General features: G+C 38.1%; 1 protein-coding gene across 1 annotated transcript in view; it reads right to left on the bottom strand.

The window, feature by feature from the left end:
• Positions 1-19,703, bottom strand: part of NCKAP1 (NCK associated protein 1) — a 63,904-nt gene extending 44,201 nt beyond the window's left edge. Inside the window, exons 1-2 of the mRNA XM_067298966.1 lie at positions 19,558-19,703; positions 7,208-7,318 (exon numbers count right to left, since the gene is read on the bottom strand). Of these exons, the coding sequence (XP_067155067.1) occupies positions 7,208-7,318; positions 19,558-19,665 (219 nt within the window). The 5' untranslated portion in view covers positions 19,666-19,703. The remainder of the gene's footprint in view (positions 1-7,207; positions 7,319-19,557) is intronic.
• Positions 19,704-22,685: the final 2,982 nt, after the last annotated feature.

Raw genomic sequence — 22,685 nt, 5'->3', positions numbered from 1 at the left:
CACAGCATGATAAAAATTAAACTCTTCAGATCATAATTGACTAGTACAGAGAGACCAGGAAAACAAGTGATGTTACAACTACACCTATGCTTAAATGCTTTCTTCCTACTGCAATCCTGACTCAGACTAAGCAAGATGCAATGTTAAGGGAGACCATCAAGGGTTTAGGGTTTTGTATCTAAATACCTATGTTTGGTATTAATAACAATTGGTAACAAAATCTTTGCTTCTGTAAGACTTGATCCTTCCAAGGCCACAAAGTAGAGAGATGCAGCAAGAGAGGAGATGGCACTAGAAATCATGCTTGTAAAAGCAATACTTATTTTCAGAAATTCCATGAAGCTGCACATTTAATAAAAGAATACAGGGAGGTATTCATCACTGAGCCAAGAATTAACAAACCGCTGCTGTGTACCGCTAACTAGTTGCCTATATTCCCAGAAATATTTATACTGAAATGATGCTAAAAACATCCTTACACAGTTAAGTTCATCATACTTTGCACTCTGAAGGTCAAGAGTATCAGCAAATTTCTATTTAAAATTTTAAAACTGAAGTAAAACAATGTATCAACTGTAGCCATTGCTACATCAGTACCCTGTGAAAAGTTTCATTCATAAAACACTGACTGAAGAGTGATATTTAAAAGTACAGCTTACAGCATGTAGAGTCTTGGATGTTTATTTGCATTTTTAGTACTCAGGAATGCGGGTGTAGCTCTTTCCACACCCACTGCAACAAAACTTTCCATTACTAATTTCATAACAGCTGTTTAGAAATATCTAGTGCTATCTTGGTTTGTATGAGGTTTGAGGTGATCTTCCTTAGCCTGTAACGCTCACTTAGCAGCAAACATTTTTGCTTCCACTATTGAGCAAAAATTTTTAAATAGGATAAGCTGAAGAAATAAGGAACTTTCAAAACATTACTATCAATAAAATCTTATTTTAACTATAGATAATCATGCCTTGTTTAGTTCGACATAAAAGTATTTTATTTATTCTTAAAGTATTTGAAGTACAAACTATACTTGCAAGGACAAGAGTGTTTTTGTTGAACAAGGCAAGGCTGGCTTACGAAATACTGTGGCTTCTATAAAGTTTAACAATAAAGAGTCTGATGGCAAGATTAGGAAAAATCTGAAATCATTTGTTAGCCAAAATATCGACCATGCCTCCAATGACATTAGAACATCATTTAAGATCAGATTTTTAAATACCAAAGCGTGAAACCGGCGTTTTGTCCAGCACACTACCTACAAAAGTGGGAACTGAACTCTGCCAAGTTGCCTTATGTGTTTTTCCTTCTTCATATTAAAACTAAAAAACAAAAAAAATCTTTATACAACTAACTATGTACATAGAAGTAGTACATCAAATGTAAACAAATCAGAAATTGCAAGACAGCCTCATTTAAACTTATTTGAACATAATGGCTTGTAGAATAATGACACAGACATTGGCATATTAATGTGAATAAATATGAATCTAATATGAAGAGGAGATATGCGAGAAGAAATATGAGACACCTAGAAATGGTAGTTCAGAGGGTTTTCTGCAAGAAAAAAAGAGGATAACTGTAATACTGTAACTATTTTATCATATTTATTTGACTGGTAGCAACAGTGTGTAAATAAATACCTTATTTCATGATCTAGGAATGGATAGTAGGTAGGGGAATTTTCTCATTCTTACATCGCTGTGGTATTTTTCTGCAAGTCTGACCATTAAATACCGTATTTGCTTTCTACAAACCTACACAGTAAATATTACATTGTCCTCAGAGAACATCATCAACTTCTTAGTAACTGAAATCTATGACCCAAAAAACAGTATTACAAATTCTGACTGTTAAAATTCTGGAAATAGGGGGAATTAATCACTATCTGTATTCTTATTGTCACTTATTATATTCAATATGCCTGTCACCTGTAGAATTCTTAAAGATTTTTAAAATTCAACTCATTTGAACAAGTCAAAGAGTTCAGGGACTGAGACCATATGCAATAAGTTGCTGCTGAGCATGGCCGGAAGGGATTTGGTTGGCCTCATTTTGATTTAGAAGTGAATCAGGAAAAAAAAAAAATCCAAAAAAGAAGGTGGCTACAAAATTCTGCATCTACAAGATATATAGCAAAATGTTGGAGAGAGGAGAAGGATCTAATCAAATGAAGAAAATGAGTTTTAGGCTTTCTGTAAATGAACTGTAAAATGACGGATGTGTCTTTGGTTTTGTTATTTCCAACTAAAATCAGCCTCTAAAGTGGCAGGTGTAATAGAATATTTTGCATGTTTATCGACTAATGCATTCCTACAATAAGATCTGCTTTTTGTTTAAGTTTCTAGCACTAAGTTAATTCCTTTAAAACCCCCCATGACCCTCAACAAAAGTCACTGACTGCAGGATTGCCCATAATAATAGCAGCAGACAACCTGCTTTTGGAGCAGCACCTGCCACAAAAATTAAAATCAGCACTGATTATAAAGTGCAGATTTAAACAGTACTACTGTACAAGAAAGCAGGTACTAAATGCACGCATTAACGCCTCCTAACAAGCGCTGGGGGCGGGAGTCCAGCCGTTCTACACCCCCGGCTCCGCCAGGCCCAGCTCAGGCGCTACGCAACCAGATCACCAGGGGGTTAGGCTGTGAAAGAGACAGTCAGCAGCCCCCACACACCTCCTGAGATCTGAAAGGAAAATGCCAAAACACTGATGAAGAAAATGCTTAAAAATATATATTTAAAGCAAATTTAATTCATATCTGCTGTTAAAAATGGACTCAGTAAATCATTAACCACTATGAGGGTGCAGAACAACATTACAAGAATAAGGATGGAATACTGCACTGGTAGTTTCCATTTTGCTTGCTTGTTCAGTACTTCTAAGCATTTAAGCTGTTACTTATTCATTAGTAGAACAACAGTGCATCTTTGCTGGTGAATAATCGCTGACATTTTCTGCAGTAATAGGTAAATAAATAAATAAATATAGGTAGATAGATCGATCGATCTATGGTAACACACAGCAGCTACAGTTTCAACCAGGTAAGGCATCAGTATTACAGCCCATACGTCCCCTACACGTCTACGATGCCACCCCATACTTCGGCACTACAGACCCTAACTCACGGAGGCTGAAAACACTCTCGCTGCTTGTAATCCATCCTGGGCTGGTCTCACTTCCAGTCCCCGCTGACACAATACAGCGGGCAAAGGTTACAGTCAAATCAGGAAAACAGTCCCCCAAAATACTGCCTCCTAAGAATCTGAACGTGTAGCCAGAAAAAAACACAAAGGAACAGATATGAACACTACTGAAAAGTAACTATTAAAAGATCAAGATTAATAGTAGCTGAAAAACATGGCTATTTCTCTCACTAACCATTCATTTATAAACTTCAGAGTAACATTTCATTAGTCTGCTTACTGTTAAGTAATGACTAAGTCTCAACTTCTCTAGAAGATATTTCAAAATAAAGGAAATTTTTCTATAGAAAAATTGCTGAGGAGCAATCTGAGTAAAAAAAATAACATATGTTTAAGAAAGAATGCAGAAATTCTCACTACTTTCCATATGTGCTGTTGGGGAAAGCAGAAAGGAGACTGGTTCTGTTACACAAACACAGAGCTTTATCTGTGAAGGCAGCAGATTTTTCATATCCTACACACAATCTACAGAAGATCTACAGTTTATCTCGCTGCATCTCCAGTTCCCCATGATAAAAGGCTTTATTCTGGCTTTACAAAAGCATTAGATGTTATTGTTTGCTAAGAAAACAGTTATTTCTAGGTCCTGCTACATTTTTGGAGTTCAGTAGGTTCTCCCCTGATTTCTCTGGAGCGAAAAGGTGCCTGTACACCTTATAAGAGGATGAGTTCTAAAAACAGTACATAAAAAATTAGTCTGCTTCAGTGTCCCTTACTTTGGAACATTTCTTCTGAAACTAGTCAAGGAATTTTAGTAGAAATAAATTCTAACCCTATGTCAAGTCTAACACAATCATATCACTGCTCTGACCAAGAATGATTGTACTATAAAGCTTTTGGAAGGGTTCTCCAATTTGGAAGGCTTTTTCAAACAAAACTTGTCACTGCTTTGATACTGGTAACTGATATTATTTGCTGCTTGCTACTCCCAAATTCTCCATTTAAACCCAATCTTTGAAAATAAATAACAGTACTAAGCTTTCTCAAACACACAAGATAGATACTCTCCATTGTTATAGTTTCCTTTTCAAATACAAGACTGAAATGATCGTGTTTCTCACTTTGTCAATCCTTCTGATGAATGCTTATGTGACTACTAATACTCCCAAATATCAGAAGATTGTTAATCTAAAAATACTTAATAGAGTCATTAGAATTGATAACTGAAAACAGATCAGAGTTAAGGTATGTTGCTGGTCAATATCATTAACAGGTGATTTAAGAGCTCAGTCTTCTAACTGCACATTTTCAAGATTATAGGGCTCAAAATGGTGACTGGAGGAGAAATGGTAAGAATAAGATCGCAGGGACTACACTCTGGTAAAGGGGGAGAGTAGAATTGTGAAGTGATGAGGCCCAGAGTTATCTATAATCAATCTTTTGGAAGACTGACAACTGCATTTTATTTTTCAGCCTTGACAGCAAAGATTCATTCAGTGTTCCTTCTCCATTTGAACTGCTCAGCAGCTTTCACTAAAACATTGAAAATCAGTGATGGCCAGGCACCATTCTAGTCTGATTCAGCATGCCAAACATGGAAGGAGGAACAAACTCAGCAGCCATATCTTTTCAAAATAAAAATGTAGAAGTTAAAAATAGCAAAATGCAACAGATTCACTTGTTTCAAAAGAGATTAAAAACTTAGACTTTTCAAGATCAGGCACCCATTTGATTACAGGACAGATTGTTCATACTCTTCAGTTAAGCTTATTCTTTGTCTCTAACACAGAAAACACTGTAAACGATGGTGCAGGAGGAAAACAAAGAAATGTAGGTCGTAAAATCCAAAAGCAAGAGTGAATTACTCTTTAACTGAATGCAAAATTATTTGTTTGGCGATGTCACCTACTGACATGGCAATAGTTATTATTAAACATGTGGATGCATGATGCCAAGCAATGGTAATCTGCTGCGCTTAAAAGTACAAAACGAAGCCTCCTTGAAAGACTGTCCTGGAACTGCCATTACAAGGAAGCAGCACAGGTTATGATTTCTCCGTTACTGCTTCTGTAATAATGCTCAGTATGTTTTATTAATGGATGTTTCCACGTTCCAGAAAAACCTTCTTGTCCATTTAAATCTCTGACCGTCTGTTTCCCTCCTGAAGAAACCTGTCAGTGTGTCCAACTAATATGGGGAGAACTGGTCATTGACCAGCAGTAGGAGGGAGACAAAGGAAGAGCAAGGAGGGAAATCTGGCCTCTTCCTGACTGTTCCTGAGCTAGATGCTTATGCTTTTTAGAAGCTAAGCTTTATGAACAAGTGCTTATCTTGCAGCAGAACAGAACTTTCTCTGCAACCTGACATGACTTCTGTCTCATTAGGTATCTGCTTATGGTAAAAGTTTCTTTTGGGAAATACAATATAACACACCCAGAAATTATTTACAAATGTCTTCCTGTAGACAAGCAAATTGCCTGCTGCTCTGGGACCATGGGTGGAAAAAGAACCAGCCTATTTCTAGCACTGTGAATGCTAAATTCTAAACTAAGCCCATAGATATAGAAGGTATATTTTTGATAATTTCATAAACACAGGTCTGGCTGGCTCATAGTAAACAAACACATGGCAAAGATGAAACATTATGACTGTGTCCTATTTTAGAAACTGTGATTGTCAAAACAGTTCAGTTCGCCTTCATGAATTTCCGTAAACTTCACAGTACCAAATCCTTATATGTTTATTATTAGTAAAGCTGCTAATCTGCAGTTAACAACCTGAAGATGCTTAGAGCATACATGCAATGTCATTAAATAAGTTCTTGTGTTCATAATAACCTTTTATTTTTAATACTAGCTCTGCTACAGAAGTTTTGAGAATAGAAGGCTTTAGCAAGCATGTTTCAAAGGATTTACTTTTTATGTAAATTTGATAAAGAACTTGCCATATTTGTTACTAACACAACCAAATTCAAAGATAAGCAATATTAAATAACACAAAACATAAACAAGTTTTAAAATGAGGAAGTATATTGCTACTAAAATAATTTCCCTTATAAGGGAAAAGTTTTCTGAATTTTTGGGGGGCATTATGGAAGATATCATATAGGAACTCTGGAAGGTATTGTAACAGGACTATTTATTACCGCTGCTAAAATGAAAATCTGCAGAAAACAGAATGCTAAAAGCAAGCCTAAACCTCTCGAGCACACATGCAAGTAGTTGCATGCAGGGAACATTCAAACCCCATCACCTACCTCCACTTTCCGCCTTTGGAAAGGAATATAAGCAGGTTAAAAAAAAAAAAAATCTTTCCCTTTACTTTTCGATTTGAAACTGAAAAACTATTGTGTATCACCTTCCCCAAGAAATCCCACCTGTAATCTTTATCTCCAAAAGGCTAAAAAGTCAAATTCAGCAATACTGGCTCTGTCAGAAGGGTGAAGGATAATTTTCTGCTGCAACTGACCTCCCTATGTCTGAAGGGGAAACAATTATATTTCCTTGGGATTCATATTTTTGCACTCTGCAAGGTTTCTCCTGCATACTAATGCATTCTTTATTCCCACAGGACTGCCCCCAGAGATAAAAAAAGATCTGTGAGGTACAAACACATTTTCAGATTTTGCAGTCAGTTGGCTTTTATTGATCTGCTTGTCACTTCTTATCACAAATAAAGTCAGATAACTTCCATCTTCTGCGATCCACCTGCTCAGCTAAGAATTTCTGCCAAAGTAAGGCAGGAAGTATATTTAAATTTTTGCCCACACTATCTGTGGTCAAAAGTTCTTTAAAATGAAACACTAGGCACTGTCTAAAAATAAAACCCAAAAGTGTCCTACCCCAACAAAAACAATTCAGAAATACAGTATAATATTATTCTCTCTCCAGAGTCATTTTTTTCTAAAGTATTGTCAGACATTTGAATCAACACCTGGTGGGCATTCTAACTATACCTGACAGCATCAGAATGCTTCACAAGAACAAAGTCTCAGATTTGAGCAGTAAATGTTCAAGGATATTGAAAAATACAGCATTTATACAGCCGTCTAGTTACTTACATTGTTGTTGCGTGTTTCTACTGCTGGAAACTTCCTGACTATGAATTTGACAGCAGATTCCAGGTTTTTGTCAATAAGATAGGATGGTTTGGCTTTGGGGTCGCCACATGCCTATGAAAAAAATACAATGAAAATGAAGTAAAAATGAAATCATCCATCTAAAGCTAAGCAGTAGTTGCAAATCTGAAGACAAACTAGAAAGATTCTTTTCTGGTTTTAGTGAGCACGTGATAAAAATGAGTAGGCAAAGTGCAGGGACTGTCACAGCTGAAATATGCAATGGGAGACAGTACAGAGATGCTCTTCTACTGAAAAAGATGCATGGAAGTATCAAAGCAGTTAGCGCAGAACAGCAGTGGGGGGGGGGGGACTCAATCCTAAAAGAAGAAGAAGAAGAAGAAGAAGAAGAAAAAAAAAAAAAAGCTGTTTTCTTTTTACTGCTATTCCTGGTTTGAGGTAGTGTGGTGTTCATCTGGAGTTAATAAACTGCTAGAAAATTCAATCATGTCATCATCTGTAGAGGACAGTACTGGGCACATTAAATGATTTAACTATCTTTTGTGAAACAAAATTAAAAATCCCACCAGCAATCTGCATTTAGGCTTTCCTTAAAAAATGTTAACTGCAAGACAGTTTTCCATCCCACAATAAAACCGCCAGTACTTGACCCAAGTACCATATTCCCTTAAATTAGGATCATATTAAAGTTTACTCAACATTTGCTCATTTCCTTTACTCCTCCAGTAGCACAAGCTGTGCTTTAAAGCAGCTTTCAAGAAATGTCATTAAATTTTGACTCAAACAGAAGCGCCAGCTAAGTTTTAAGTCTCTAAAGTAACTTATATAGTCACATGAGAATAACAGGTTCTGTGGATGAACTGATGAAGCGTCCACTTTTGTGGACTAAAGTACATATTGTCCAACACAGACTACTTTTTCCTCATCTACTCTGAATATGAGTCAGGCGATAGAGTTTAGGTGCGAGAAACATAATAAAAGTAGCGTTATTTACATGACAGAATTTGTGCTCAAATTTTATTTTCTTTCAAACATTTATTTAGCTTTAAAGTCCTCATAAGGATTGGAAAAGAAGTTTTGTTTCTCATGCAAAACTATAAATTACATGCTATGCGTTTTTCTACGCAACACAGTAAACTGGAATGACAACTCATTTAAACTTTTCCACATTGATTTCTATGACCAAGTTGTGGATTGTAGAGACAGAAGTCATGGAATATGAGACTGATTCTGAAAGCGGGCAAAGGGAAGGTGAAAAGCTTTGCAAACCTTCCAAACTTGTCCTTGCTGGGAAAGCATTGTAATAAAAAGAGAGAAAAATTACATATAAACAAAAGATTCTTAAATTCTAAAATATGTTACATTTAAGTGAACTATTATCTACATCCAAGAAAACATTATGACCGTCTGTTACCATACAGAGCATACTTTCTACTTGATGGCCATTATTCTAATACTGAAACAATTCTACATTTACTTATTAGAATTTTACTATTGTGCAAAGCTCTGAGTATATGTTGCAACAAGTCACTTCTAATAGCATTTCCAAAATAAGTTCAGGCAGGGAGAGAAAGGAGTTAACAACAAACATCACATGCATCTACAGGGGGAAAAAGGAGAGACTCAGTGAAGTTTTACATACCTGAAAAAGAAACGGTAGCCAAGAAAAACAAAACAAAACAGTCATTATTTAAGTTTCTAAATCTACTACGGGCAGTACAACAATGACCAGCACAACACATGCTAACCTACTACTCTTCAGTACCAAAACTCTAAACTCTGCTAATTCTTCCCACAACAAATGCTAAATTTTATTAAAATGTCGTATCTATAACACTTCAACAGGAATTTATAATAAAAATAAAACAATTCACCAACATCCACACCATCAATTAGATATGAAATAGTCGCTTCAATATCCCTATAGCAGCAAACAACACACCACAGATCTGTTCTATACACACTTTAAAGTCTTTGCACCATTTCAAAAGTAAAAATACTGTAAATATTTATGTCAAAAAAGCTAAAGAATTCACATTTCAAATTTACAAAGTCTTAATTAACTAGATGTCATGAGTTTGAAAGAACTCAGATTATTTCTATTATTCTCTTTACCACATATTATACAACTTTCTCTACTCAAAGAAGGATCATAAACTAAGAAAACAGCTTAACAGACAACATATATTTGTGATCCATTAAATTGCAATATGATTGCTCTCATACAGGAGAGGAGAAATCTTAATTTGCCACTTCTTAAATTTGTCAGCCTGAATTCAAACATTACTTCCACATACACTATTTCTTGTTTTTTCCCTAGCAATAGATACTTATCCTCCTATAAAGCAGCTCTGTCAGAAGCAGCTCTGTCAGAAGCTTTCTATACCAAAAATTATGTTTACCCAAGCTTTTACATGCAGTTTATTCTTGCTGAAACAGACAGCTGAGAAGAAACAGACAGATCCTTACATGGTTTCAGGGAGTTAATTCCTACTTGTAATAAATACTAACCATCATCTATTAGGCAGGTCCCTAAATATATTCTTGTATGCAAGAGACAGCTTTGTTTCTATCCATTGTTTGTTTGCTAACATTAAAAAGAATGTAATTCTTCTTACTAATGTGCTATACAGATAGGTAAGAAGAAATTCATAGATAAAGTAAATTTCTGCAAGATACAAAAGGTTAACAATATCATTCAGATATTTCTAAAATTTCAACTTTTAAAGAGCTATAAAGCCTACCTGCAGGGACTTGATAGAAAGAGGACAACGTACAACACCAAAGGAGCAGGTCAGTGCCTTTTCCTTTTCTCCCCCATATTCCATAATGGCCCTGGCTCAGTTCATTTCTAAGAACTGATGCTGTTTGATTACTAACTCTTCTTGTATCAATGCATTTTCCACCTACATTGTTACCTGCTTTCAACATCACACATAAAATGGGCTATATAAAAATCAAACTTTTCCTGAAACTGCAAACAGACCTATGAAGCTCAAATTCAGTATGTTTTACTCAAGAAAGCATAACAGAATGAAAATACGAAGACCAGACCTAGCACATCTTTCCTGTACAAGTGGGCAAGTGTGATAAGTCATATAAACTACAATTTTGTGCTGTAAAAAGAACAAAGACATTGAGGGCAATGGCCCTACGTAGGATAAAGATTAAAAAAAAAAATAAGTGGGCTTTTGCTTTTAATTATTGTATTAGTCAATACACACTCCCCTGTCAGTATGGTAATAGGCAGGAACATTACGGTACAATACACAAAGATCATTTTGCCGTATGGAGCTCTCTAGCATTCAAACAGGACTGCTGCACTTGGCTACTGCTCAAAATTCTTACTTGATCAGACCCAGATACCGCTTTTCCACCTAACTGGGCTGCAATTACCCTTTTTTAACAGAATGACTACATATTTCTGAGCTTTAAATAATCAAGAATTAAAAATGGTCTTACTAGTGTAACATTCCTGGAATACAACACTGAAGCTATGAGATTCCGGCTGCTTCAGGCCTGAAATATTACCCTGAAAGAATCTCCCAGAAGTCATCTCTAAATTCTGTTGTACGTTACTATACAGCTGTCAAGCAGCTCTGGCAAGAAAGATGATGCAAAGCTACCATTAAGACTAACCTATGAAATTGTTATTTTTGAAAACACAAAACCACTGACTACAGACACTGAATTTCTATCAAGTTACAAAGCATTTCTTTCCACAGCACTTCAGAACAGTACCCTACCATGATAAGCTCTCAACTGAAAGTAAACATATTCTTCTGGATCTGATACTCTGCAGGCAATTCTAGCAAGAACAAAATGATTTCCATAGCTAAGAGATTAATTGTTCAGAATTTTTATTTTCTATCAGACCATGTAAACCATTAATTTACGTAAACAACTAAGAAATAATTTACTATGCCATGCATTTTAAATTAAAGCAAAATTTTCCTATCTCTTAAAAAGCTGCAGTCTTATTAAACAAAATTTAAAATTTATAATTCATTTGATGTTATTTGGTTCTTCTATACTATTTTCAGATTGATAATGAAAAACACTAGATAGTCTCACTCTCTAGGTTGCATTCATTAAGAAGCAACCTGCAAGAAAACATTCAACAACCAACCTCTCTTAAGAAGAGCACAGGACCCAATACAACTGCCTTTGGACTACAACACACCAACATTAAAAGAAATAACAGAGAGACCTTTTGCCCCAATGTAGTTACAGATATGACTGCAAAAATCAAAGACTAACAAGTGACTTCCTACTTGAGGTTAGAGTATGTTCGAGGAGAATGTAAAAACATCCATCAGCGGAATTACTATGTATATTCGGTCAATGGGACAGGAATAACAAAAAGTGAATGTTCAGGCACAATAACTGTTAAAAAACAGTAGTATGACACAGTATACAGGGTTCAAACTTGCAATTAGAAAATCTAAACTCCACTCCTGCCTTTTACACAGGCCTGCTGCGTGTCCTTGAGCTTTATACTCTTCTTTTTGTTGCTAAGCCCAACCTGTTCCAAATGACTAGCAGTAACTGGTTTCCCAGAAAAAAGGCCAAAAGAGAGCTGTCATTTGTATCAATATTTTCATCCCCCCAAACTTTCCATCTCTGTAAACAATCCCCCCAAAAAAGATATTTTGCAGCAATTTAACATGGTTTTATTACTTCAAGAGAACTTACTTTACTGTGACTGTGGACTTGAGATAAAATACTGCTCAGCAAAATTCCACCACACTGTGACAATGTCTGTTGAAATCATCTTAGCCAATAAATTACCTCATCTTTTCAAGTTCTATTTATGAATGAATTTGCACTGGAAATACCATGACCAACAAACAGACTGAATTTCAATGAAAACTAAGGATTTGCTTTGAGCTAGTCACTTTTGTCAGTAAATAGAAATACGTGAAGATTTCTAGTATATATATTAAAAAAACACTCCTGTACCATTCACAGTTCACTACAGCACATTCTCTTGACACACAAGAAAAGCATGCACACTAAAAATGTTCTTCCTTTTTAACAGTTGTTGACAAAGACTTTACCTTAAAATGTATCTACAACAAGTTTGAATGCCTGGATGGGGTTGGGCAGCCTATAAAATTATACTAAATAATACATAGCAAAGAAACATTCAAAGAGGCAGGTTCATCATTAACTCTAGATTTCTGTGGGATAAAGCATATTATTTATCCTTCATTTCTGTCATGCATTTAAGACTAATGAAATTATCAGCTGATACACTCTAATTTTGAAAAAGGCAAAACCACTGAGAAGGACAGAGAGGCAAATAATTCTAAAGAGCTGCTCTGAAAGGTGAATACATAAGGAAACAGTGCACGCTGTGCTTTTCTTAACATGTCTGGTGAAAGCTACCAGGTACGATGAAAGCTAAATTTTGCTGTATTTTAGGTTTTGTGGAAGCCTAAGTTTATTAATAAACAGATTTGTCCCAGAAAAGCTTTGTGAATGAAGCCTTGTCCTTCTAACAGTACGCAAGCTGCTGCAAGCAGCAGTCTACCATGCATGGGCAAATTATTATAGTTTAACACTACTGACGGCTAAATTTTAACAACTTTCCTACTCCAGGATCAAGTACCAAGAGACTTTACTTGGACCAAACAAATTACAGTAATGGTGTACATATACAGGTGCTTGTACAAAAGGTATACCTATTTTATTTTTTTGTATATAAACTCTGCGTATATAAACTATGCTAATAGATTCAATTACAATTGTATTGTTCCCATGATCCGATACAGATTGAGCTGTAATACAGATTCAAAGTCTCTAGTTAATTAATTTCTGGACAGTCTCTATATGACTTGGACATATTGAAAATAAGACTCAAAATGGTTATAAATTTAATTGTTCACTTTTCACGCACAAAGGTTCAAGTGTTTGAAAGATACTGCACTTTCATGTTAATTCAATGGAAATTAAAAGTGTTAAAAGTCAGTCCAAAGTTTCCTAGAGCTAAGCAAGATGTCTCCCCCAACCCCATTATTTGTTTATCAGTACGTTCGAAGCCCAAAGTATATATTTTATTTTAATTCCTAGTGTATCTCTACCTGGATATCCAAGACATTAAAATGTAAACACATGAAATCAGAAGAAATAAGGCTAGAAAGGACCTCAAGAAATTGTCTAGTCTACCTTCTTGTTCCAAAGCAAGATCTGCCGTACCAGTGTTGCTCCTGTCAAGTCTTTACTTAAGGTCTCCAATGAACTACATTCAAAAAACTTCTCAGTTTTTTCCAGTGTTTAACTATCTTTATCATTAGGAAGTTCTAAGAACTAACATGAATTTTTCTTGCTACAATTTAACCCGCCACTTCCTGTTCTGTGTGGTCACACTGAATTGGATAAGTTATATACCTTTTCTCTGCAACAGCCTTAAATACTCAAAAACTTGTTTCACTCATAATATTAACTTACTTTAACACATATATCTTCTTCCCATTTTTTAAATGGGCCAGATTTTCCACACCTCTGATCATTCTCACTGTTCTGATCTGGTCTTTCTCCATTTTGTCCATGTTTTGTGAAGAGCATGTTGAATCAGACATATTTCAAGTGAATCTTGACACATACCGTGCAGAACAAAAGGATTGCTTCTTTTGTCTTACACTATCCAGCTCATATATTTATAAAATCTTACGTTTTTGCAATGGGATGTAGTTGACTCAAAGTTACCCTTTCATGTCCCATAACCTCTTCTGACTATTTTCTGTGGACTTGTTATCTCTTTACTCCTTTACATTTCAACAAGCACAAAGTACCTTACAGTCATACTTGCTCAGCTAACTCCAGAATTTGTTAGAACATACCTCCAATTTGTTAAGCTCAAAATTAATTCTAATTGTGTTCTTCAACATTTCTGTAGCTCCTCCCAGATATGTATCATCTACAAATTCAGTAAGCACACTGTATTCATCATCTATGTTGCTAATGCAAAGACTGAAGGGAACCAGAGCTAAGACACACCCCAATGAGATCCTGCTAAACCGCAGCCTCACAATGAGATCTGTGTAACTATTCCCTAATATGGTTATCCTTCTGCTTTCATTATTATAATTTCACCTAAACCATATTTCCTTAGATTGCTCATATAAACAATCAGATGAGGAAATGTCAGAAGCCTCACCAAGGCCAACATGTAAAGGATCTGCTAAGTTTTCCCTATTAGTGATTTGTTATATCAATGATGAAAGAAATATGCTTGATTTGACACTACCTATATGTGATAAATTCATACTGTCCACTTGAGTTTGTAGCACTTGTTTAAAGGAGCGCTTGGTTCTACTAATTAAAGAGGGTAGTTGAAATGCAAAGAAAAATGAAGAGTAATTTCACTGCCACAAGACTTAGTTTCCTTAAATGTAATGTATAAAGTAAGACTTTAATAAAAAAAAAACAGACAATGGAATTGTCTTATCTATTTTAAATCTAGAATGTAAAGTGTCAGACTTTTTAGCTGCATCTCCTCTGCATAAGATCTTAAAATCTCTTGCAACCAGAACTGGATGTGCTTTTGTGTCAGCACATGGCAGGGCAAATGAACAGGAACTGGAGGAGGTGAAGGAGAAAGGGGAAAAATGGGCAATATCCATATTTGTAAGCAAACAAACAATGCAAGATTATTATAGGTGTCTGCACATGATGTAGAAGAATAAGTCCATCTGGATTTCTCTCTGTATATTTGAAAAGATATCACTGGATTTTTTAAAATATATTAGAAAGTCTCACTATTTCTTTACAAAATCTAGTGGGGTTTTTTGTTTTGTTTTGTTTTGTTTTTAAAAGAAGCGCTAACATCTATCAGGCAGTAAAAACAACAGTGCCCCACCCTAGGACACTTCCTGATGATTTGAGAACATTATTTGTGCCTCCCAGTACCAACCATACAATTCAAATGAGATTATTTGTGAGCTTTTCCTCTCAGCTCAAAGGTCTGCGCTCCAACACAGAGCTCAGAGTGAAAAGGGTGATCTAATACTATGCCCTTCCAAAATTTTCCATGGTAATCGGAAATTTTGGCATGTTCTGCCAGTCACCTAAAATCTCTCCCACGGACCTCTGCCATTTCCAGAACTCCATTACTGTGTGCTGAGGAACTACACTAGGGCCAAGCAAAATAACAGCCCTTATGAACTGGTTTATGGGACATGAAGGGGTAACTTTGAGTCAAAGTCCTGCACAACGTTTAGACTTTGTGAAATCCTTTCTAGTCCAATTTTTGGACCTTTTAGAATATTTTTCTTCATAGCAATCCAGCGTAAAAGGCTAGAAGAACAGGATCTCATTTCTATTCCATCTTGGCTAATCTGGTCAAGTTTTCATCATCTTATCACATAAAACTTGATACAGTTTCCCCAATATGTTTGCTGTTGCTCTTTCAACAAAAATATGCACTTGTAACTGCTGCAGAAAATGAAATTAATAGAAAAAGTACTCATTAAACCTTTACAATGGCTGACAGGCAGCATCCTCCATACAGATAAAAATCCAGTACTCTCAACTAAGTATTAGATCTTGAGAACACTAACTGGTAATTAATCACCTGCTAAATGACTTTAAATCATGACTTCACAATGGTTTCAAATATTTTTGTTCTTTACCTATGATTTCAGTTTAGTTACACAATTCATATCTAATTCAATTTATTAAAATTCTTGTTTTTCAGCTACTATGTGATCCGAGTTGTGAGTCGAAAAAATTTGTTCTATTAATGATATTTTAAGAAAGTTTTGCACACAAACATAAAAGCTGTACTTCAAATACCAACAAAACAGCGTTGTTATCAATGTAATTAATGCTAAGTAACAAACAGATTTATCATTTTTGAACACATACTCTAAATAATCAAAAACTAACTTCTACTCTTAACAGTTCTGTTGATAGTAATACTGCTCGGACACTCATCAAAATTATACTCTCTAGATTTGCCAAGTCTATACTCCAGGTATTTTAAGAAGGAATCTCTTATGGCAAATACTTCCTGGTATCCAAAGGCTCTATAAACAAAATAAAATTCCTACAGAAAAGATTATTTCTCTGCCACCATTCTTGAACAATACACTTATTTTATAGTACTAGCAGCTTTAAGCAAAGCTTACAAACACAGTCAGTCTCAGGCTGCTCTGACAGGCAACAACAAAATTCAAATTTCACCTGAGCCAGAATAGCATGAGAAAAATGTATTTGACTTATAGAGATTTAGTTGTAGGTGCATTTAGTTGTAGGCAGTAAAACAATTGTTAACCTGGATATTTAAGGATAAATACCTAATAGCAGAAGGAGCAAAACAGGAAAGAAACCACAGTAATAACATAGCCACATTCAGGACTAAGACTGAGCCCAGTAAAAAAAAACAGCCGAAAGGAGTAGGCAAAGAGTCATTCTTCAAAAAAAAAAAAAAAAAAAAAAAAAAAGGACCACCTAATAAAAAACCCAACTCCATGCAGGTCAAATGTTAATTTTGTCTTATCATCCTCTATTACCTTAGTAACCACATTTCATACTTTCCATATCACTCTCATGAAGAAGCAAAAAACAACCACTCAGATACTCTACTTTAGAACAACAAACTTTATTTCAGAAGACAACAACAGCACAAAATGACAGCAAACAGGAAACAATGAGCAATTAACAGCCATAAGCTCAAGGACATCAAAACTGAAATTTATATAGGAAGATGAAGTACAAATATCAGGTTTCTAATTGCTTTAAACAACTTCTATAATTCCTTAGGAAGTAAGGAATGCTCATGTGGCACTTTTAATAGCTAAGAAAATTCTTAATCCTTTAAAAATCTCTACTTCCTAGAAAGTAAATCTGCAGAAAGTTAATTTCCAGAAGTCTGTAACACAGTTTATGAATACTTCACCTCTCACTTCCTCTTATAAAAAAAAAGAAAAAAAAAATCTTAACCATTTCCTTTAACCACAATACCGCAATACCACATTTGGTTATTTCTAGTAACTTGAGTTTCAGTATCTTCGTCCACAGAGAAAGCTATGGAACAGCAATTTTGGAATTGATTGTTGATTTGGAACAGCAGTTTTGGAATTGACTGGGGGCAAGGGGGAGAGGGAACGGGGGGTGGGGGGGAATAAAGAGAGAGAGAAGGAGAAAGTGTTCCAAGAAGTCAGCTAAGCTGAAGTTGGTCTGATGCATTTCTGAAGAGAGCTCTACAGTCAAATACAGTAATCAGTCCCAAGATTTCTGGGGCTCTCCATTAAAGCTAGTTAGATACCACAGTCAGGCAGTATTTACAACAGCTTAAGAAAATAACTATTTGAATGCCTACACAGAGTTGTATCTGGGTCACCTCCAGGTTTGCAAAGTTATATGTCACATCATAATCAAGCTGCTCGGACATGCCTCCTACATCCATAGGTAATACCCGAGCCAATTTGGATTCTGTTGAGGGCAGCTGGAGGAAAAGGTGGCGTTATCTCTAGTGATGATGCTCCCATACTGAGAGCCTATCTGCTTGCATCACTTCACTACTACTAGCAATGGCAGAAGCTACCATACGGACAGTTGTGCTTAGGATGCTGTCAGCTAAATATGCCAGCAGAAGCGTGTCTGCAGGCACTGAATCTCTTAATATTAGCAAGTGTTCCCTGCCCAGGATGCTGGTAATCAAGACATGGTCTACACTTAAGATTTTTAAGGCATAGGTTTGTCAAGCAAAGGCTTAATTTCTTGAGTCTCTATCACCTCCCCCATCTCCCTCTTCCCCTCCTGCCCCCCGAAACCCCACAGCTATGCTGACAGAAGACCTAGCTTAGGCAAAATTAAGCCAGACTTTTTTAACTCACATCTCTCTCTAAAACTATAACAACTGCACATACAAATGGCTTCAAGGTTTTGATGTCATTCTCCCTAAAAAGAAATAATTTCTCTTTTGTTTTAAAAGTATATTTATATTGCTATAATTATTAAATTGAAGCAAGTTTCCAAGATACAAAACTGCAAACTAAAGGAACCTTATTTCAATTTCTGACAGTAACTTCTTGTATTGCTTTGGATCAACACTGAATACTGCAATTATGCTTCTGAACACTACAATCATTTTTTTCCTGGAAACAAACAACACCTTAAGTAAAATCAATACAGCACTTGGCTACACCAAGTCCTTACTACTCCTAGAGTAGAAGTCTCCCATAAGAGAAAGATAATTTGACAAAACACATACTTCTGCTCAAATTTGTTAGGCAGGATCACTTCCTCCAGAAAATTAGGTTCAGAAGCCAGAGTGATATCTCAGCTTCACAAACTATCCTTGCAGACTGCGGCTGACTAACTTTAGGTCTTTTGAACCCCTGGAGTCTCCGCAGCTTTCAAACAGAAGTACTGCCATAGCCCAGGCAGCAGAATGGAGCACGGGGAACAGCACGGCAGCGTTGACACACTTTCTGCAAAGGCGCACTTATTGTCTGAATGCAGTAACTACCATTTTCTTACAAATAAACATGTCTAAGGCAACGCAATAAATTCTTAACCAAGATTCACTACTGGAATGGAATTAAGCAAGCCCATAAATTCAATGATGTATTAAACATCAGAAAAAAATATATATAAGCTAGTAAGTATAAATGAAGCACCTGAAGTACTAGGTGACTGTGAGCTACATTCTTCAATTTATGAAAGCAAGACTTCCTTCAGAGGAGAAATTAACTACATATGAAGACATAACCATCTTTTCCCATCAATAACAAGATCTGTAACTTCCTGCATCTCTGAACCATCTCACCCTACGCAAACATTATTTCTCTTTACTTTTTTAATAAGGCACAGAACAGTTTTAGCACCGATGACAGCTTAAAACATCTGTTCCAATTCAAATCAGAAGCTGCTAAGCAACCGTGCGCCTCGAACTTATTGAAATCAAACTTACTAATTTTAACCGCAACCCTTCGCCGCGGCAGCGCCGCGCTCGGCGGGCGGCGTGGGAAAGCGGCCGCCGCCGCCGCGCTCCTGACTCACCGCGGAGGGCTCCGCGCCGCCCCGCGCCCCGCCGCCGCCCCGCGCCGCCGCCCCGCGACCGCCGACATGCCGGGCGGGACGCGACGCGGCGCCGCGCCGGGCCTAGGCCCCGCGGGCCGCGCCGGGCCGCGCCTGCCCCGCCGTCGGGCGGCCGGGCCCCGCCGCCCCCCGCGGGCCGCAGGGGCCCCGGCGCCGCCGCTAGGCCGCAGCGGAGCCGCGCCGCGGCCGGAGAAGCCGCCGGCAGGGCGCCGGGGCCCGGGCGGCGGCGGCGGGGAAGGCGCCCGGCCCCGCTCCCGCCCCTCCCGGCGCGGCCCCCGCACCTTCTTGATGTTGTAGAGCCGCGTGAGCATGCCGACGCCCCGGTCGTTCAGGATCGTGAGCTTCTCCGCCAGCTTCTGCTGGCTGGGCTGCAGCACCGCGCGCGACATCCTGGCCCGCGCTCCGGCTCCGGCCCCGGCTCCGGCCCCGGCCCCGGCCCCGGCGGCCCCGGCCCCGGCTCCGGCTCCGCTGCGGCGGGCCCGGCTCCGGCTCCGCTGCGGCGGCCTCCGGCGCTGCACGGCCCCACTCCGAGCCCCGCACGGCGCCGCCGCCGGCCCCGCGCTGCCGCCGCCTCCTCCCCTCCGCTCCGCGCCGCTCCCCTCCCGCCGCCGCTCGCGGCCCGCTGGGCGTGGCGACGGCGGCGGCGCGGCGGCACGTGACGCGGCTCGCGGGCGCCCCCCGCGGCCGGCGGCGGCGCTGCCCCGCGGCTCCGCGCCCGCGCCCGGGACCGGCGGCGGCGGCGGCGGCGGCGGCGGCTCGGCTCGGCTCCCCCCCCCCCCCCCCCGCCGAGGACGGTGCCGCAAGCGCTGCGCAGCTGGGACTCACCGCGCCGAAAGCTTTTCAAAACCGAGGTTCCCTAAGGAACGGTGCTGGGGCTTCCCGAGGGGGTTTAGGTTGTATTTTAGTTAGAATTCTAAGTCGTACTTCAAAACAATTAAGAACGTTAGTTTTTCCTCTAAATTTGTAATGAAAACTGAGTTAATCACGTGAAAACAATTCGCAATTTCATTCAATCATGTGAAATGAAGACCTGAAGGTTAGCAAAGCCCTGTGCAGTGTATATGGAGACATTTGTCCGCACTGGTGCCACCGATTTTCTGCGAGAACCTTTGCCAGCAGCGCACAGCCGCACCGAGGGGGGATCCTGGAAGCAAGGAAGCGTCGCACAGACCTCCCCTGCAAGCGGCGTCGATAAGCAACGTGCTGAAATTTATGAGGCTCTTATTTCTCCAAGCCATTGCTTTGGAGTGCTGTACGGCAAATTCAGAGAAATACCACTGCACCAATTAGATGAGTCACAGCCACACATATTTTTTTCTCTTGAAGCCATGAAGTTTAAAAGCATATATTTTTAAGTAGTAGTGAGGTTCCCACGTCATAAATACCCAAAATGGGCATCCATGAGACCTATCCTTCTATTTTAAATGTTACTGTTACCTATTACCGAGACAATGCTACTGCTGGGCAGCCAGTACAACCAGCTAATATGAAAGTCAACCTGGTCTACTTAATGGAAGATACACTTAAGAATTAACCTTCTAATCTCTTTTTTTTTTATAATGACACCATCTGTACTTTTTCTTGCATCTATTTTAATTTTCAGTTTGTATTTTCACATTAGAAATCAGAATCAGCCTTTCAACAGTTTTAAACTAATAGATTACAGAAAACATAGGAATGAATGTGAGAAGCCTAAATGTAATTAAATTGTTACCGACCTCCTTCTTCTCTTTAGCAGCTACAAGATAATTTATGATTCAGAATGAAACTGGGAAGCAAGAATTTAGAGTTCTAATCTGAAGCCTGCTACTGAGTCATTTTTTGGCCTTTAGCAGTTAGTTTTCTGCCTCAGCTTTTTGTCCAAGAGTTGGGAATAATATTTTATAGCATACCTAGCAACAATGTTGCAAAGATTAATTAGTTGAGATCTGACCTTTCACGACTGGAGTCTATGGAAAACATCAGAAACGATCAAATCAGTCTTTACATTTATAATGCATAAAATGCTACATAATTTCAAAGTATAAAATGAAAAATATTTACGGTAATCCTATTACAGAAAGCATCTTTCTTGTTAAAAATTCATTTTTAAATTAATAGTGAATGTAGTATTTCTAGTTGCAATAAAGATGTTTCCTATGTAGTTCCACTGCAAAATAAGGACAAATAATATACTATTGCTGAGTGCAAAATTCTTTTTCTCATCCACAGCTAAAACAAGTAACCACCCAATTTTCAATTTGTATTCAATTATTTCTGAGCCATATTCAGTCTTCTGGAAGTTTCAAACAATAATAGCCACATAACATGCCGTTTATATATAGCCAAGCAAGTGAAACGATCTTAACAGTGAGAGTTCAGCGTGAGCTTTTGTGTGTCATATCTTATCATTTATGATCTAATATTCCAGTCCCTCTCCCCTTGAAATTAGTAGCAAACCTACTATGGTTTTACTGCTACTACTCTGGGTTGCATTGGGGTCAAGGTCACTTGGTTTTAAGCCTCTGTGGTAAGGCTGGCACGCAGAGAGCTCGCTGGAGTAGTTTCAAGCTCTCTGCAACTACTGGCAATCCCTTGCTGTTTTTCAATACGAAAGCAATCACAATCACTTTCCCCGCTGGAGAGGCTGCAAGTCGAGGCACAGAATGGAAAAATGCCTGACTCTTCCTCCTTTGTAATAACGGCAAAGCATCCAGTTTTTAAACTCCCACGCTATTTATGAGGCTGTTTACAAGATCCTATTGTAAGCAGCAACTCTGGTTGCTATAATTATTAATGCAAATGATGCTGAGTTAGCTGCATTTCTTGAAAACATATTAAATATCAGACTAAGGAAAAGATCAATATCAGTAAATATGAACCTCTGATGTTTACAGTCAATTCTTTATTACCTTGCAGCTATACAGGCCTAATATTAAATAGAATATTATCTGAATTTATCACTAGAACATGGTTAATCACAGATTTTTAACACTTTTCTACTAAAATCTATTCAAGTAGATATGTTACGATGAAAAATAATCTCTAAGTGGATAAATAATCTCTAAGTTAAGTGGAGCCTGACAAAGTAGACCAGATGTTTTCAAGTACAGGCTGTGCCTCACCACCCTCCAGAAAATGAGGGTTTTTCAGCAGAAGGTATCGGTGAGGTGCCGAGACTTGATTAGGAAAAGAAGGCATATCACACCTCAGCTCAGAGGAAGGTGTGAAAGGGAAGTTCGAAACTCAATGACAGAAGTTCAAAACTCAGTGACGGAAGTTCAAAACTCAATGACTCAATCAGCTGTCCACACAGACACAACATGCTGCTGGTCACATAACTGGCAGCATCTTGTTGAGCTGCGTGTCAGGACTGGTGGCAAGTTTGGAAGGATAAAGCATGCATGTTTTCTTCTTGCTTCTAAACACT

The sequence above is a fragment of the Apteryx mantelli genome, chromosome 6 (genome assembly GCF_036417845.1).
Source record: "Apteryx mantelli isolate bAptMan1 chromosome 6, bAptMan1.hap1, whole genome shotgun sequence".
NCBI lineage: Eukaryota > Metazoa > Chordata > Aves > Apterygiformes > Apterygidae > Apteryx > Apteryx mantelli.
Note: the sequence above shows the minus strand (reverse complement) of the source record. Positions and strands in the feature narration are given on the sequence as shown.